Raw genomic sequence first — 18826 nt, forward strand, 5'->3', positions numbered from 1 at the left:
CCCATAAAAGGATACAAAAAAGCAAGACAGAATATACTTTCTCAAATTGGTGATTACATTATCATTACCTTTTCAGTGAGGATAAGGAAACTCAAACAGGCTATAGAGCAGTGGTTTTTAACTTTTTCATTACCAAGGATCCCTTTCCCTCCTCATGGACCCATGTTTTCAAATATTTTGTCAAGCAAAAACAAAACAAAACAAAAACCCAAACACTGCATTTTAAAAGTAACAATTAATTTCTCCTATTTTTATTAAAAGAAATACATAACTGCCAATCAGAGCTTCTGATCACTATAACAAAACTAGTATTATGACATTAAATTACTAAAATCGTAGCCACATATAAAGAGACTTATGCAGCTTTATTTTATGCACATGTGTGATCTTGTTAGGGCTTCTGAAGTATTAAACAGAGTTCAAATAATTTGTTTATGTAAGTCTTATCTGACATCACATTGAGAACCACTGCTTTATAGCATAAAACCAAGTAAGTATCAGTGTAGAATGAAGTACCGTACACAAGGAGGTCCCCTCAACCCCTGCCCCAGTTCCCTAGCCAAATCCTCTCCTTTCATATACCCAAAGTGATCTTTGGATTAAGACCAAAACAGATATGACAAACAAAATATATATATATATATATTTTAAATGCAAAGAAATAAAGAGGTTTTTGGGAGGGAAGGGTAGGTATTTCTATATGTATGTCAACATAGGCAATGACAGAGAAGGTTGTTAACCATTGAAGATGAAATATAATCAAGATATTTGCTGCAAAATAATTCATCTTCCCATTGGAAAATAGGGTCTACAACCCATGAGTGTAGTGAGATTTAATGTCTCATAAGCAAAAGGTGAAGAGCCCTCTATATGACTTTATCAAATCACAAGCTCCAACCTTTTTAAGTGTTTGCTATCAATATTCCCCCAAATCACATCTTCCTGCAGACTTTCAAACTTCTAACTGATTAACATATTATAAAAACAAAAATAAAATCCATATACAATCAGTGATGAGTTAAATTACCATATTTCCTCTGCTTAAAAGCTTTTACTTCAATCATTGAGATTTTTTCCTTTGTCTGTAGCTCTCAATATGGATTAATTGGTCCAATTCTCCAACCTAGAGATCAGCTGCCTGAGTGTTCTAAGCCTAGGTAGGGAATTCTTCTGTAAGTTTAAAGTCAAATAAGATAATTAATCTTTCCAGTGGAAAGGAATGACCAGTAGGGAGAGCAGTTTCTGCAAATAGCTTTAGAGGCCATGTGATTATGCCCAGAACAGCTGGAGTGGAAAAGTCAGGCTGGCCATTTTTAACAATATGTAATAGTCATTAATTTTAAGTCATATTTCAGAGGAAATATAGACCCAGAATCATCAGTGAAAATCATCACGATAAAGATGTCAAAAATACATGAGGGAACTAGGAAAAAAAACAAAAATATGAATAATCGACCTTGATGCTATGCAAGAAAACTGCTTTAGGATGCAAAAGAAGTAACAGATGGTTCAAGCTAAGCAAACAGAGGGCTCAAAATAATTTCAATTTATGTCAAGGTCAATACTGAATACTGAAAACAAAGTAAGCAAGAATTAAACTGATCTAATTTTATAATGATGCTAGCAGGAAAATAAAACATTTCCTAAAATGCTTCAGGTAGTCTAATTTTATTGTATTATGGAGTAAGTCAGACCTATGTCCATCTTGGTTTTGGAAGAGGCAGTACCACCAATAAGGTGATGCAATCTGACTTTAATGTAAAAACAAAAAACAATACTCTCCCCAACCTACTTCTCCATAGGTTCCAATCAATTTGCTTACAGTTGCACTTCCTTTTAATCATGTCTTGCCATTGCGGATACATCAAGTAGGCAACAGAAAGAATGAAGCAAAAGTCCATTTGAAATATACTTATTTTATATAGAAATATGGTATATATGGGTATGAATGAATTTTTCTTTAAATAGTCTGAATCTGGCCCCTAGACCACAAAAAAATGTATACAGGAAAAGGCCTTCGGCATTCAAGCTCATTTATTTTTACCCTCTAGGGTAACTTCCCCAAAAATACATTTATGCTAAACCACTTTTTTGTTTTATATCAAGTAGGCTATTAAAGCTAAACACAAGGTAACTGGTTCTTCAATTCTGCTAGCCTGCCTTCCAATAGCCAGTATCCTCCCAGCTGCCCATCACTGTCTGTTAAGGAAAGGGCATCTTAACCAAACCTTTAAGAAACAAAATGATACATGTATTTTTAAAAGTAAACTTTCAAGTATCAGCATCTTGGATTCCTTCTATTTAATAACCTATCTTGTTATTAATTGAGTCAGTAACAAATTACACTCTGTCTATTCTAATCTAATATGAATACTAGTTCTATAGCAGACAAAAAGAGAAAGAGCCCTTAGAATATTCTCCTGTATTACACAAAATCCTAGCCTTTCCAGTTGAATAACCCACAGATATATGGAATGTATGAAAATTTATTCAAGGAAAAGAGTAATAAAAATTTGTAATTATTTTAAGCCCTTTTAAATAATTTTGCCAGCCACATGAAGACACAGTCACAACCACCAAGGCAGAATGTACCAAAAGCAACAGACGGTGCTTGACAGGCATACATTTTCCCCCTTCATTAAAAAAAAAAAAGAAGAAGAAAAAGGAAATGCAAAAATAAAAGCAAGAGATAAACTAATTTGATTATTACCTTTCTCACATTTCTTTTTGGAAGCTGACGAAGAAGGAATCATAGGTAATTTCATCAACTCAGCACGATTTGATTCATTCAGTAGGTAGTGGGACTTATAGGCATAGGAACTGAACATGGGGTCTGAATGGTCCTGAACTATCAGCCCTATACGAAACAAACAGAAAGAGATGAGCTGCAATGAAACTACCCATGATTCCATGAGGAAAGAAAATAAACCAACACCTATTATGGAGCTGTGCTTGAGAGTCAGGGGGAGGGGTGAGAGAATACGAAGGAAAAGAAAGATCTGACAGAAAAGGCTTGCTACAGTCGCTAAAGAGAGTTTGAGCTACTCAATGTCTTACCCCTATAGAGTAACCTATATATCCCAGAAAACTCCAAATTAGTTTGAAGATGTGTATTTGGCATCACACTGATGCTCCCCCCCGCCAAGATAAACAGAGCTACATTCCTTAATTGGAAATATTACGATTACAACAACCCAAGAGAATAAAATGACACATCACTTAGTTAGAAATAAGAATCATTTCAATAACATAGACCTTGATCCTCCTTATGTATCAATTAAGGAGCACTTAAGAGGCAGAATTGAGTTTCTCCTTTTCTCCATTCTTTTCTTGAGATACATAAACTCCATATCCAGCTCTCTCTGCCAGATAATGAAACCTTTTTCTATCAGTATGATACATGATTTTTAAAGGAGCCTTACTTTGTTGAACTTTACTGAAGTAATGCAAACTATTTAAATTTTTTTCCCTGCCATGACATAAAGTGATTAACTACCTAAGGGTTTATAAAAACAGTCCTTCTGATCTACCAACACAGCTATCCCATTTAAAGGAAAACACAAGATCTGGCCCAATCCACTCTCCCTTCTCCTCCCTCTCCTTTCTCCCCTTTCCCCAGATATTCATAATGTACTTACAGTCCACTCCCAAACCTAGGGAGCTGTGAGACAAAGGAAAATTTCTCTCTCTTGGTTACTGCTCAGTTTATAATATCTAGGACTCAACAATGCAAATCAGACAGCAGTTTCATTTAGAGATCATTTTGAGGGGAAGGAGGAGTTTTGCTTTTAAATGGGCTACCATTTACTTTTTTTCTGTGGTATTACCTTTATCCCTACACTGAGGCAGATTCAAGAACTATCTCTGATCCAGATGACAAAGTGAACTTGAAATTGCTAATAACATAAGAATCTGTAAACAAAAATCATGTAATATCAAAATGAATTTCATACATTTAATAGATTGAGGCAGTGTAGTGAAAAAAACATGGCCTTTGGAATAAGAAACATCAGGCACAGATGCTGGTTGCTCCACGTACAACTTGTGTGACTTCAGGTAAGTTATTTTATCTAGGCTTCAGTGTTTGCATCTCTATAAAATGGGCAAACAACTTCATAGGACAGTTGTGGCAATTCTTTCAGATAGTGTCTAGTACAGGTGATTTACAGATACAGAATAAACTATTACTACTAACAAAACGGAAAGAAAAACCTAATCTTTTAACTTTAATTTACCATTGCAATGAAAGGCATATAATGATAAATAACTTTTAGTTCACACCGTCTTCTAGATGAAAGGAAATGCTAAAGAACATAAACTACACTGAAAAATGTCTGAACATTTCCTATGGTGTCAGGTTAGCTGGCGGAAGGTGATGTTCCCATAAACCTTGAAACTTTTCTAAAAATATTTCAAGTAATATTCATTCCTTAAAAACTAGTCTAATGATTCTAAAACAATAGAGAACCAAGAACTAAGAGTAAAATCCTCTATGAGGAGCAAAAAACTCTGTATGAGGCAAGAAACAAAACCCAAACAAGGTGAGTTTTCTGATAACAAAACATAAATGATTAAGCGCCCTCTTTTGTGTGTGAACTGACTACACGTAAATCTCTTTTAAAAAGGTGGCCTCTATAAATACTGATAAAAGAACATGTATTAGTTATTTCTGAAAGACTTTTTATATATTTCAGCCTTCTCAAATCCCAACATCTGATGCGTTTAGAATGAGTTTTTGTCAAATGCACTGAGAGAAAAATGAAGGTTTCTGTTTACTGCCCCAAGTTTCAACCTACAATATTTGGGAATTAAATAATCTTGTTTAAATAGGCACTTAAATTCAGCAAATTTTTCAGAATAATTGCCAAATTGGTAAAAAGCAAATACAGATTCTGTTAAAATATGGGTTTCCCCCCATTTATATTATTCTCAAACTTTTAATAAGGCATAAAAATTAAATTTAACAAGGTGGCTAGAGTTTTTGTAAAAGGGTAGGTTCCTTGCTACATGGACCATTCTGTACCAGTCCTAAACTGAAAATACCTGAAAGGAACTGTTTCATAGATCTGTCAATTATTGAATGGAACAGAACAAAAGAAAATCTTGATTAATATACTGATGTCACTTGATTAAGAAGGTACCCTGAACTAAGCCAACATGATAGTTATAAACTCAGTATTTAAAATGTTGGCTCAGTATTACATGCTTATATACTGCCAATAAACATAATAAGTGCCTTGGAATGGAATAATAGAAAGTTTTTGCAAATCAGTAGAGACTTTATGTCACTGCCATTATCTGTTTAAAAGTTTGTGAAGTTAGGTATTTGATAATTCAAAATTTCCTTCCTATCATTACTTTCTTAGGGATGGGAAAAGACAATAGTGATGCTTTTTTATTTCTTTTGCCTATCTAAATCCTTTCTGTCACCTGTTACAATGTAGCATAAAACATTTCAGACCTACTACTCCATATGCCAGCCAGGTTTTAAAGCAGAATACAGTTGTAACTGCTCTAGTATAGAAAGACACTATGTTTCTCCCTCTAATGGCAGACAGCCCAAGTGCTTACAAAACTCGGGCAAATTGGAAGTAGTGTGCACAATGGACCTAGCTGGCTGCCACATAAAGACTCACCATTTATTTAATCTTAAACTGCCCACAAACTCTAAATAAGTTTTTTTTTTTTGATGAGATATACAAAGGCAAAACAACTTATGATCTATCATACTATTAAAAATATTTTATAGTAATTTTCACCAAATTAAAAGAGCTGTCTTTTAAAGCAAAACAAAACAAAAAAAACTTCTTCATCTTTACTATAGTCTAAATATAGACCAAGAGGCATGATATGCCTTTCCATCCTTTCAAATATTTCATATGAAGGGAAGTTCAGAAAAATTAAGAACTACTTATGTTAAAACTAAACAAAACAACCCCCCTCCCGCATTTGTGGCTATTAGTTGGTTTCTAAAGTGCTTATTAGGTACAAAAAATGTTTTATAATACAGCTGAGAATAAACCTGGATACCCTGTATCATACCCAACTTAAAGAAGTTCTGTTTTATATTTATCACAAATGCAATTTCACTGACCTACTTAAAGACACAATATTGTTTTTGGTTAATATGAAGGCCAGATCAATCTACCGGCATGCATTTTAAATATCAGCAGCTGGCAAGTAAGAAAGCCTGCCTTGCTGGCTCCTAACTGACACCACCACATATGCTGCCTTGGCTGTGTCCCATCAGGCCTCCCTCAGTGCCAGACCAAAACATTATGATAAAAGACAACATAAACAACTGAAAATAAATGTGCTAGTCTTGCCTTCCAAGTGAAATTTAATCAGTTGAAAGCCTTGGATTAAAGAATCTGACACAGGAAGAGAACTGTTTGCAAAGAAGAAAACAGATTAATCATTTGATGCTCTGAAGAGAAAAACTAAGAACTTACCTATAATTTTAAGTTACAAGAAAATGTAAATTTTAGCTTCACTTATGGAAGAATTAACATGCTAACCATTTGAATGTCTAATGTTATAAAAGGGACTAGCTGCTGGAAGTGCTCATCTCTCTCAGGGATGTTATAAAATGGAATTCTGCGCTGGGTGGGAGATTGTATCAGATGGCTTGCATTCTGTCCCGATGCTGAGACTCTGTTTTAATAGGGAAATAGGCCTATGAACTCAGAAAGAAATAAAGAGAAAGGACTGACACTCACCTCTTGCACAAACGAAACAAAAGCCTACATTTATAGCAGAGGAAGAATTACTGCTCCGTTTGGAATGATTACTACAGATGAGAATGTAGGAGGACACAAACACACTTCCGGCAGCAATGCAAGCATCTCCTGAGTGATAGGCTACTGGACATCTCAAACATCTCATCATGCGACCTGTTTAAGGGCAAGTCAAAAACGAATCTATATAAGAAGGAATTGGCTGGATATAAAATGAGATTTTGGGAGTTGGGCTTTATGGGGTTCCCACGCAAGTTGGTTATAGTAAGACAAAAATAAATTTTCTTTACTAGTCTGGATTTGTCATTTCTATGTTACACAGCTCCTAAATGCAAGCCAAATATTCATCAACAGATCATCCAAAGAAAATTTTGCTTTCTCCCATGCTGCCTAAGGGATTAGCAAAGGCAATTTTGAATACATGTTTTCTCCTTATAGCCCAAACTCAGAACCTAATCTTTACTTAACGTTCTATCTACTGTGGCCAAGCTGTTATACAGCTCAGATGAGCAGAGGGAGCGTGCCCAAGTTCTTATAATAACATACTTAATATAATATTTACCACTGCACTGTAAAAAAGGAAAAAAACTTTGTCCCCTTTTTAGCTGTTTTACCTTTACTTGCTTTGTGGATATCTTTCTCCATAGAGCAGGCAGAGCAGCAGTGCTGGGGACAGCGGAATCCTTTTGTTTCAAAGATGGTAGTGGGGAATTTGCGGACACAGGTTTCATGATAAAATTTCCCACAAGCACCAACAGAGCACCGCTTCACATCTGTACCAGACACCTTACATGAAAAACATGGGTGCTGCCCTGGAGAAGTGGTGAGGAACACAGAATAAATAAAGTCTGCAGCTACTAACATCAAAGAGGTACCCCCAAAACAGAATTTTCTATTATATCTAAGAATTTAATATACCAAAAAGAGGCATTAAAGTAAACGGTTAATTTAACAGATTATTTAATAAAATTTGTTAGAACTGATTACTGATTTGGAGATTCAACACCAAAACAATTTAGATCTCCAATTCTCACTCTACACCAAAATTAATTTCATAGAAAACCCAAAACAGAATTTTTTCAACAATTGAGAGCTCGGAGTGCCAAAGTCTTCCCACTAGGTAAGAAATAACAGATTCCATTAGCTAATTACTTATAATTTCTGCATGTAAAACATGCAAAAAATTAAAACTCATAAACCAAATAAGAAAGGAAGAAAATTACAGCTAGGCATATAGTATTCAAACTGTCAAAAATGAAGGACAAGAGGAAATATCAGAAGTAACTGCAGAAAAGACAAATACCTCCAAAGAAGAAATAGTAAGACTGAGCTAACCAAAAGGGAAAAACGGAAGCCAGAAAACAGTGGAATGCTATCTTCAAAGGGCTGAAAGAAAATAATTACCAAGCCAGGATTCTATACCCGGCAAAAATATTCTTCAGTAATGAAATGAAATCACCATAACATTGAAAGACTGAACAAAACCAAAAGTTGGTTCTTTAAAAGCATTAATAAAACTGATATCCCTGGTAAAATCAACTATTTTTAAGAAAGGAGAAAAAACACAAATATAAACAATAACAGAAATGAAAAAGAGAACAAACTACAAATCCTACAAACATTAAGAAGATAATAAACATATCACCACATTTTTGCCAATAAATTTGAAAATTCAGATGAATGGACAGATTCTTATAAAGACAAAACTTACCAACGCTGGCACAAAAATAAATAGAAAATATTATTTAATAGTTATACACTATTAAAGAAATAGAAACTATAATTGAAAACTTTCCAACAAAGCAAACTGCCCAGATGGCACCACTGGTGAACTCTGCTAAACAGATAAAAGGAAAAAAAGAATGCCAATTACAATAGAAGCTGATAGAAAAAAGAAGGAACAAGAAAAATCAAACAGATGTGAAAAGAATATGCAACAAAGATGACAAAGAATTGTTTTATTATATAAAAAGTTCACATATGGAGAAATACATGTAACATATATAATCAAAAGTAACTAAATAAGGCATTTAAAGAACTAGAAATCATATAGAAAAACAAAACAAAACAAAGCAAAACATTGTAATATAAAAATGGACAAAGGGTAGGAACAGGCAATTCACAGAAAGAAAGATAAACAGCCAACAAACATCTGAAAAAATGCTCAACATAATTAATAACCAGATAAATGCAAAGTAAAACTACTAGTATTATTTTTTTTAAGTTCATTAAATAGTGAAAAACTTAAAGAATTTGATAATACCAATTACAGACAAGGGAGTAGGGAAAGAGATACTCTCATATACTGCTCATAGGACTTTAAGTTGGAAGGAACTACCTTAGAAGGCGATTGGGCAATATCCATTAAAATCAAGTACATTTACTTCTTGCAGCCTGGAAATTCCACTTCTTACTATCTACATTAGGGAAGACTTATACATGTAAAAGGATATTCACTGAAGCACTGTTTGCAGTTGCATAAAACTGAAATCAAAATGTTCTTCCAATGGGAATAGTAAAATAAACTGTAATATTTCCATACTGTGGAATACTACGCAGCACTAAAATAGAATGTATCTGTATCAACATAGGAAGAGCTCCAAGACAAACTTAGTGAAAAGAAAGCAAGCTAAAGAACTGGTATGATACATTTTTAATGCAACACGTGTAAAAATGTTATACAGGGGAGAGGAAGGAAGGGAGGGGAAGGATAAAAAGAGGAGGAGCGAGGAGAGAACAGTTTATATGGCTACACACCAAACTGATAACAATGGCTGTATCTCTGGTGCAGGGTGAAACTAAGTAGGGGCCTAGGATTAAGAGAGATGATCAAGGGGGACTTCGGCCTGAATTATAATTTCAACATTTGTATAACAATGTGTTTAATATTACTGTGTAATTAGAAATAAATTTAAAAGGCTAAAAATGATAAGAAAACCATTAAACCCCAAAACATAAATGGACAAAAGACATGAACACATAATTAACAATAGAGTCAACAAAGATTCAGAAAAGATGTTTAGCTCTAAACAAAGATCTGCAAATTGTAACAACAACCTCGTTGAATGTATTGGCCATTTTGGATAACATCTTTTGGGAAGTGTTCAAGTTTTTGGTCCTTTTTACTCATTATGCCTATAAGAAATCTGAAGAAAAAATACAATGAATAGTTTTGTTTTGTTTTGTTTTATAGAAAGTTAGCTGAATTGGATTATTGTTCTTAGATTCTGGCTGAATTACAAAAATTCTTTAAAATGAGTACTTACAGCTGTGATGCTTATTTTTTTCCTGGATTTGTTGCACAAATAAAGTACAATAGGGTTTTTTGTTGTGGTCTTGCTACATATATGTAATTGAAAATTATATTTTAGCATGTATATATCAATAGAGTATTTTTTAAAAGAAAACTTTTAGAAATTTTTAACATTGAAAAAAATTATTCTAAATATGAGAAGTTTGACTTTACAGCTTTGCCAAATGGATAAAATCAATTTACTCTATGTAAAAATGAAATAGTTAGGTTTTCACTTATATCATGGTCAAAATAAGTCTAATATAAATGAAAATTTGTTATATCTATTGAAATTATTATACTAATAGGTGAAATCTCAAAACCCGTAAGACTCATGTTTAGAACTCTAGCACGTGAATGCTTCCAAATCCTGCTTGTAACTAGAAATTGGCCTTCATTAACAGAAAGTAATAAGTAAAACTGCCTGTTAAAGGGTCCCTTTTGTAGCCCTGTTTTTTATTACACATTCAGAATAATAATTACATTATTCAGAAAGGCAAATGAAAATGCTTTCCAGAAATCTCATGTGTCTTAAATAATAGGAAGTGGTAGTGTAAGAACTTGTTAAGCATGTATCCTGTAACACTTTTTGCATGTGAAGTGTTTATCTTTTGATAAACAAAGAAAAACTGCCTACATGGCCTTAAACAATGGTTTGAAGAGTTTAAGTTTGCACTACTAGTATTTTAATGGGAAAATAAATCAAAAGCACTTAACTGTTTTTAAAGCAAGTATCTCCCTTAAATTTCCTAATAATTAGATTATATCTAATTTTTGTTGACAAGATTCTATTGAGTTTTAGAGTAGGACAGAAGATGTATTAAGATACATGGTTCTATCAATAGTTTAAGTCAGGGATTGCCAACTTAAGTGCTTAAAGGGGGCAGGTACATGACATAAACGACAGGAGTGACAGTTTTAGAAAAAAGGACTGATGAGGAAAGTGGGGAACCAGGAGAAGGTGCCCAATCCACGTTCAAAAATTCAAAATACACTCTCAGGGCCAAATAAACAGTGTGCAGATAATCTTGACTCTTAGGGTGCCGGTTGGCAAACTGTTCAAAGTTTTACCTTAGACTCTAAATGTGATAAAATATTTTATATAGGGAAAAACAGTAAGTTATATGTTATCCAACAGCTTCTAAGCCTTAATTTGTGTGTGAGTGTGTATTAAGGTGTATGATATATATGCTCTCCATGTTATTTAGCCAAGGCACTAGAAGGTAACAGTAAAGAACAAAGACTCTGGAGTCAGACTGCCTGGGTTTAAATTTAAAATTCCAGTTTCATCATAATGTTATTCTTGGTGACTTACAGCAAGGTACCAAACTCTAATCCTCAATACTCCCCTCTATAAAACAGAAATAAGAATAGTACCTATCTCATAATGTTATGAAGACCAAATGAGATAAGACAAAATGCTTAGTAGTAATAGCATCTGGCATTTAGTAAATGTTCAGTTAAAAAAAAAAAAAAAATTACTATCTTTTTGTCCAAAGGATTTTAGGAGGCATACAATAAAATAAAAAAGGATAAAATAAGTATCTGTGAGAATCCAAATAAAGGAAAAAAAAGGAGTAAGAAAATAACAGAGTCAAGAGTAAGAACAGCATATCATCAATACTGGCTATCCAATTGGCTCCTTAGTTCCTTATACCTAAAACAAAGTAAAAAACCCACAAACGTGGTTCCTAGAAGCACTACCATGACATCTCCAGTTGATTTTTCACTTGCTTTGTTGTTACAGATAGAACAACTCTACTTCCTGCCTACCATGACTTTTCCTAGTCATGGCTACATAGAGAAGGCAAATTTGCATATTTCTGTCTTGATAAATTATTTTAATAGGTGGTAGCTATGTATAGTAGGATTAAAAAAAAAAAAAAAAAAAAAGATAAATCCAAAACCACAAATATTTAAAAAATTGCCAGTAGGTCTATCTTTCCACTAAAAATATGATCAGGTAATGGTACTGTAAACAATCGAAAGTACAATTTGTTTTGTATGACTGCGTGGTATGTGAATATATCTCAATAAAATGATGATTAAAAAAAAAAAAAAAAAAAAAAAATATGATCACTGTGGTTATAACCTGTGGTTAATATAGTCTATTAAAGTCAAGGGACTTTAAATCAATATATTGAGCCCAAAAACTTCAAGCCCATCTGAAAAATCAATCAATTGATACACTTGTTATAATTTTTTAGATAAAACACAAATACATCTCAATGATTTGATAGATTTTATGTTAAAGGCACTGGTAGGAAGCAATTTAACAATAATATAGTTAACTATCCTTCGGATCTTGGGAAGCCTAATTACTGAATGGGTCTTATTTTGTTTAATAACCCTAGGAGGGGAGAACAGGTAAAATGCTAAAAGAATTGGATGTCATGGGAGATGTTGATGCTGCACACCCTTCTCTATCCACTAGAAGTCATGGGAAATGTTGACACTGCACATCCCTCCCAACAGGATACATCTTGTCACATCTATCAAGAAAAAGCAAGTTTACCAGTTTTACATTCCATGCAGATGAACTTTCCATCAGGGAGTGATGGCAATCCCAGGCACTCCAGGTGAAAGTGTTTGTAGCACTCTCCCTCACAAGGAATCAGAGAGTCACCAGAGCTTTCACAGATCTGTAATGTGGAAAAAAAGAAGTCATTCCATCAGAATCACCTGGAAGGCTTATTGAACTGCAGCGATAACTGGGCCTCTGTCCTGGAGTTTTTGATTGTAGGTCTGGGTGGGGCCTGACAATTTGCATTTCTAACAAGTATCCCAATAATGCTGTTGCTGCTGGTCCTTGGACCAAATTTTGAGAATCAGTGAACTAGATAATTTCCAGATCCAATATGGTATAAAGTCTAAAAGTCATACTTTATTTTTCATGATTCCTTCTTTTAGGATCCGCATGCTTTAACTTTTCTTCACAGGGCAAAGCAGTATTTTTCAAAAAAAGGTAAACATACATTTAAAAAGTTAATACCTCACCTCTCACCTACTAGAATGGCCGCTATTAAACAAACAGGAAAAGTGTTGAAGAGGATGTGGACAAATTGGAACGCTTATTCATTGCTGGGGGGAATGTAAAATAGTACAAATGCTGTGGAGGACAGTTTGGCAGTTTCTCAGGAAGCTAAATATAGAATTACCTTACAACCCAGCAATCCCACTACTCAGGATATACCTGGAAGATCTGAAAGCAGGGACGTGAACAGACATTTGCACACCAATGTTCACGGTGGTATTCACAATTGCCAAAAGATGAAAATGATCCAAGTGTCCATGAACTGATGAATGGATAAACAAAATGTGGTATATATATATAAGATGGACTATTATTCAGCAGTAAGAAGGAATGAAATCCTGAAGCATGCAACAACATGGATGAACCTTGAGGACATTACGTTAAGTGAAATAAACCAGACACAAAAGGTCATATATTGTATGATTTCACTGATGTGAACTAATTATATGTAAACTCACAGACATAAAAAATAAACTATAAGTTACCAGGATATAGAATGAGGCTAAAGAATGGGGAGTGCTTGCTTAATAGTGAAGAATGTTTAACTAGGTTGAACTTAAACATTTGGAAATGGACAGAGGTGACAGAATCACGTTGTTGTGAGAATAATTAACAGTGCTGAATGGTGTGTGAACATGGTGGAAAGGGGAAGTTGAGAGTCATATATGCCACCAGAAGGAAAGTTAGAGGTTAAACATGAGAATGTATAATACAGTGAATCTTGTAGTGGACAATGTCTGTGATTAACTGTACAAATATAAAAAAGTTCTTTCATGAACTATAACAAACACATGACACTATTACAAGCAGTTAATAATAATAGAGTGGTGCATGGGAAAAATGTACCTATTGCAAATCATGGGCTATAGTTAATGGTAATATTTAATATTCTTTCATCAATAGTAACAAATGTACCACACCAAGACTACAGGTCAATAATAGGGGGGTATAAAGGGTATGGGAAGATTTGGGTTTTCTTTTTTTTCTTTTTATTTCATTTCTGGAGTAATGAAAATGTTCTAAAATTGATCATGGGGATGTATGCACAACTATGTGATGACACTGGGAGGTGAGTGTATACTTTGGAGGGTCTGTATGGTGTGTGAACATATCTAAATAAAATTGCATTAAAAAATAGTAAATTAAAAAACTTAATGGATCCTAGAAGTCATTTTCTTCAATAAAAATAGGTCAATGTTAAAAAAAAAAGGTAATACCAACTCAAATTTAAGAAAACATTTTTCAAATCAGTCATCTGACATTTACTTCCAATTAATGACAGAGTATCACAATGAAGATTGTCACTTGAATGTGGATAATAGGTATTCCAGCTCAGAAAGGGAAAAGCCAGAAATGGCTTTTAGATTTATAGCATTACAATAATATAATTTAGAAAGATACGACCCTCTTCAATAGGAAGTAACTATATTATTGTTTTAAGCCATAGGATCAGCCACCTGCCTACCTGACACACAGTATCCTTTTTACTCATTGCAATGCCTCTTCTTGACAAACTTGAATCCACAGACTGCACATCAGAAACATCAGCATCCACAGTAGCTGAAGGGCTATCAACTTGCTTCCCAAAGCCTACCTATATGGAAAACATAGTACATTTTTAAGCAAAATAAAGCAAAAACTCCCTTGAAGTGCTATGAATATCCTTATAGTAAGCCTTCTTCAACCTCTTTTTTTTTTTTAAACCCAGATGTCTGGTGTTTTGAAACCCGTAGATAAAACTTTAAAAAACAAAACAAAACAAAAAAAACTATACTTTCTAAGAGATCAGTAAAATTAAAGACACTCTTAAGTTACAAAATAACCAAAGTAATTTCTTTTCTATGTGTATTTTTAAAATTCCCTGATTTCCCCAAGTAAGTTAGGCAGAGCATATTATACTTTGGTTTTGCAAAGCAAAAAGGAGCACTATGTCAGGACCACTGAACATACTTACCTGCAAATCACTCAGTCCTCTAGAATCGGAGTCAGATGTGTCTCTGTACGCTGAACTAGTCATTTCTACATCAGTTGAGGCGCGACTCCTTTTCTTTAGAGGTTTACAGGAATCTGAAATCTCGCTGGCACCTTAATATAACACATTGAAATTAATCCTAAAATAGTGTTTAAAATTTTTTGTGTGTGTGGGAGAGTATTTTCTTTCCCCAAACTCATCTTTAGTGTGAAAAAAAAAGCACAGCTCTCGTTGTAATGCTGAAGTCATGAGTCAAAACTTCATAAGTTTCTGACCTTCCTGCTAGTGAGTGATTTAATTTACAACCGCTCTATTAAAACATTTAATTGAATACTCCTATTCTAAAGCTATTTTCATTCACAACAGAGCCCAAGTTCCAACCTAAATACCAGTTCTGTCAAAACTGCAGGACAGCTGATTGATTTGGAGCAATCCAAAGAACCATTCAATTTGGAGGGGGGGAGACATAAAACCCAACACACTGTGTAGCTTACATATATGGTTGCAGAGACATCTCCATCTTGTTTTTATTAGGGATGTGACAAATCTTTGATTTGTATTCGATTCGTACACGGATAGTGCCATTTTCCCCCGAATTTTGCAATTCAGTTGATTACTGCCCCCCAAATAAAATTTGGATGTTCATAATTGTTCATCTGAGACTTCCTTAGTGAAGTGGCATTTATTGTGACCATTAACGAGTGCTGCAGCACATCTACATGTCATGCCATCTAGGAGGAACCCTGCTGAGGGCTGTAAATAGACAATCAGTGTTCAAGAGCAGCCAAATCACGAAGAGTTGGATGACAGGCCTCTATGTGGAATTTGAGCGGGAAGGAAATAAATATGAAAAAAAAAGGCAGAGAATAGTGTGGAATTTTTTTTAAAACTGTGTGTAATACAAATCCAGCCAAAACAATAGTGCAAAAAGTTACAAAGCAACAATCTCTTGGGCTAACGCAGTAAAGGCTATACAGAAACAGCCACGATGAAATGTGCAGATCAGGCACGGTGAATACCAAGGAACCAAGGAGATGGTTAATATTTCAACCCACAGTTTGTATTTTGGATTTTTCCCCCAAAATTTCCATACAACAAACAGACATCTAGATCAGCCCAGCAAGCTATGGTGGAAGTGTGCAGTCCAGAAGAGACCATGGAGACACATGTCTCCTGAGGCCATGAAGATCCGCAACAGGCTGAGAGTAGCACTTGGAATATAGCCATGTTCTGTGGTGGAGGATGTGGGCCTCGTTAGACTGCTCAGATTACTGGAACCTCGTTATCACATCCCATCCTACAAGTTTTTCACTGAATGTTTCCTGACATCTATAAATGAGGGTGCCTGCCCAGATTAACGCTGATTAAAAAACACAAGTACACAAATCTATCTCCTTCATTGCTGGTGTATGGACCCAGACCACCACCACAAAGTATTTCCTTGGCCTAAAAGATCACTGGATTAACAAGGAGTTTTAACAGAGGAACAAGAGTGCTGCACTGAGAGGCTTTCGAAGGGAAACACAGGTACCGCCATTTCCGATGAGTTTCTGAAAATGCTAGAAAAATGACAGACTGCCAAAGACAGCTGCCATGCTGTTCTCCATGATAACGGCACTAATATTAAGAAAAATAAGAGCTTTTAATGATTGAATGTATACAGTTTGGGCTGTTTGGCAAAACCCTGCAGATGTGCATTAATGATGCTTTATTTAAAAACAAAAAAACAAAAAACAAAAACAAAAACAGTCCATGTCGAAATTGATCAGTGTAAGTTAAACGGTGGTTTTAGGCTGGACCCATGATTTAAGCTGTACCCATCCAGCTCAGACCAAAAAAAATCATTTGAATGTTAAAGCAATTGTTCAGAGTCTTGAAGAAACCAGGCAGGAAAATGCCAATAATGATGATTGGCAAAATCAAAATCGAAAACAAAGAAACTGTTTATCGAGCCGCCGACAAAGAAATCTTGCATGGAGACTACAAGTCTGGAGTTTCTGGGATGAAATTGTACAGGAATCTCAGTCCACAGTTTCCTCAATCGCTGCGGAGACGGAGCTGTCACTGAATCTGACAGAGCCCTGCACTCCCCGGTCCGCCGACCCTGTGGAATGGTGGAAACACAACGCAATCAGGCCTCCTAATCTCGCAGCGATCGCGATGTCTTTTCTTGGAGCTCCGCCAAGCAGTGTTCCCTCCGAGAGGCTGTTCAGTTCTGCTGAGGATCTCCACGGAGACCATCGCTGCAGACTTCTCCCCGAGAATGCAGAGAGGCTGGTGGGTTTTTTTTTTTTTTTGGTTTTTTTTTTTTTAAATAATGCAATTTGCCCAGAGTAAACTAAAGGTATTAAATACAGTTTGAATGATCTCACCAAAAAAGTACGAATGGAGTTTGTACTGTAGTCAAATTGCACACATAAAATACAGATATAAGTTTAAGGTTTCTTAAACTTTGTGCATATCTCAAATAGATTTGCATAAGGTCATGTAATAGTGGCCGTAATATGCTCAGAATCACTTTAATTTACAAAAGGATTTTACAGCACTGTAAAAATAAATGTGGCAAGATTTTTTCAATCAGGTTGTCTTGTCTGATTTGTCATAGTCCATGTTTGACAAACACTAATAGCTACTATTCGGTATTCAGTCGAATACCAAAAAAAGTGGATTCGTCACATCCCTAGTTTATAAACCAGTGAAACCCCAGAAATTTATGGAGAAAAGTTAGAAACAGTATCAAGTCTACGTGGTATTCTCCAATTTATCAAAACAAGTAAGACTTTCTCATGGAAGTACAGAATAAGATCAACTCTAAAAGTCATACGCACACACAAACACGGGAATACTGCAAAATTTCACACAATTGGCTGAAGAGCAACAACGATTTACAGAGACAGACAAAAATACATGAAGTACAAGTAGGTAATTCTTAAAAACTGGTTTTAATCAAGGAAATGCAAAGCGACATTATAATATTAACTCACCTTTCTGTAATCCAGTCTTCACTGTAGCCTGAGGAACTGTTTCAACCTGTTTAGACAGAAAAATATAGCATTAAAATGGAAATTTTTCAGTTTTATTTAACAGAGGAAAAATAATACTCTCATCAATCTAAGTAAAGATGAGTGATTAATGTAGCTGAAATCTGATGTCGGTCCCATCTTCTGGGCAACTTCTCTGTCTCAAGGTCAGCTACCTATGCTGAATACCAAGTGACAACACACAGCCACATGCTCTCTGGCAAAGACTTTCCCACCATTCCCTTGGTGTATGAAGAGAACAAGAACACTTTCCTCAGTATCTGGGAAGCAGGAGAGGGGTTGTTTCTGCAACCATCCCCGATGTTGCTATAAACCCCTCCCGCCCCAAAGGCATTAGGATAAATTTTTACTTACTATGATACTCAGGTTAATGTAATTCACGCCACTTTAAGACCCTTCCGCGCCTGCACTCACAGCTAAGTTGCTGGGAATCAGGACCCTCTCTGTAGAGAGTGCTACTGGGCTCCATACAGCTGGAAGCACAATACTTTTGCTGCTAGTACAAACTTAAGAAAATAAGTACGTGATATTGCAAAAGCACTTTCTTGAGTGTCTTATGAACAGTGTCTTGTTCCTACATTAGAAGAGTGAGATCAGAAGTTATTCTGCCAATGTATATGTAAAATGTGGTAATCTGAAGACTGAAATTGGAATTAGAGAAAGGATGCTGCTGGAGGAGTTCCTGCTTAAGCTATGAATTGAATTTTATGTTTCTTTAAGATGTAGTGAAATGTGCAGGTGGAAACACAT

The 18826-nt window shown here is 35.0% G+C and overlaps 1 protein-coding gene across 6 annotated transcripts in view; it reads right to left on the minus strand.

Moving 5' to 3' along the window:
* Positions 1–18826, minus strand: part of NSD3 (nuclear receptor binding SET domain protein 3) — a 140996-nt gene that overhangs the window by 38053 nt on the left and 84117 nt on the right. For 4 of the 6 annotated variants that reach the window (XM_037831387.1, XM_037831383.1, XM_037831384.1 and 1 more), the window contains 7 exons: positions 18020–18065; positions 15018–15148; positions 14529–14657; positions 12545–12671; positions 7352–7549; positions 6720–6893; positions 2711–2857 (listed from right to left, as the gene is read on the minus strand). In XM_037831387.1, the coding sequence (XP_037687315.1) occupies positions 2711–2857; positions 6720–6893; positions 7352–7549; positions 12545–12671; positions 14529–14657; positions 15018–15148; positions 18020–18065 (952 nt within the window). Of the gene's footprint in view, positions 1–2710; positions 2858–6719; positions 6894–7351; positions 7550–12544; positions 12672–14528; positions 14658–15017; positions 15149–16656; positions 17140–18019; positions 18066–18826 lie in introns of those variants that run through there. The other 2 variants (XM_037831388.1, XM_037831389.1) reach the window with 2 other exon arrangements.

This window comes from Choloepus didactylus, chromosome 3, assembly GCF_015220235.1.
Source record: "Choloepus didactylus isolate mChoDid1 chromosome 3, mChoDid1.pri, whole genome shotgun sequence".
In the NCBI taxonomy this organism is placed as follows: domain Eukaryota; kingdom Metazoa; phylum Chordata; class Mammalia; order Pilosa; family Megalonychidae; genus Choloepus; species Choloepus didactylus.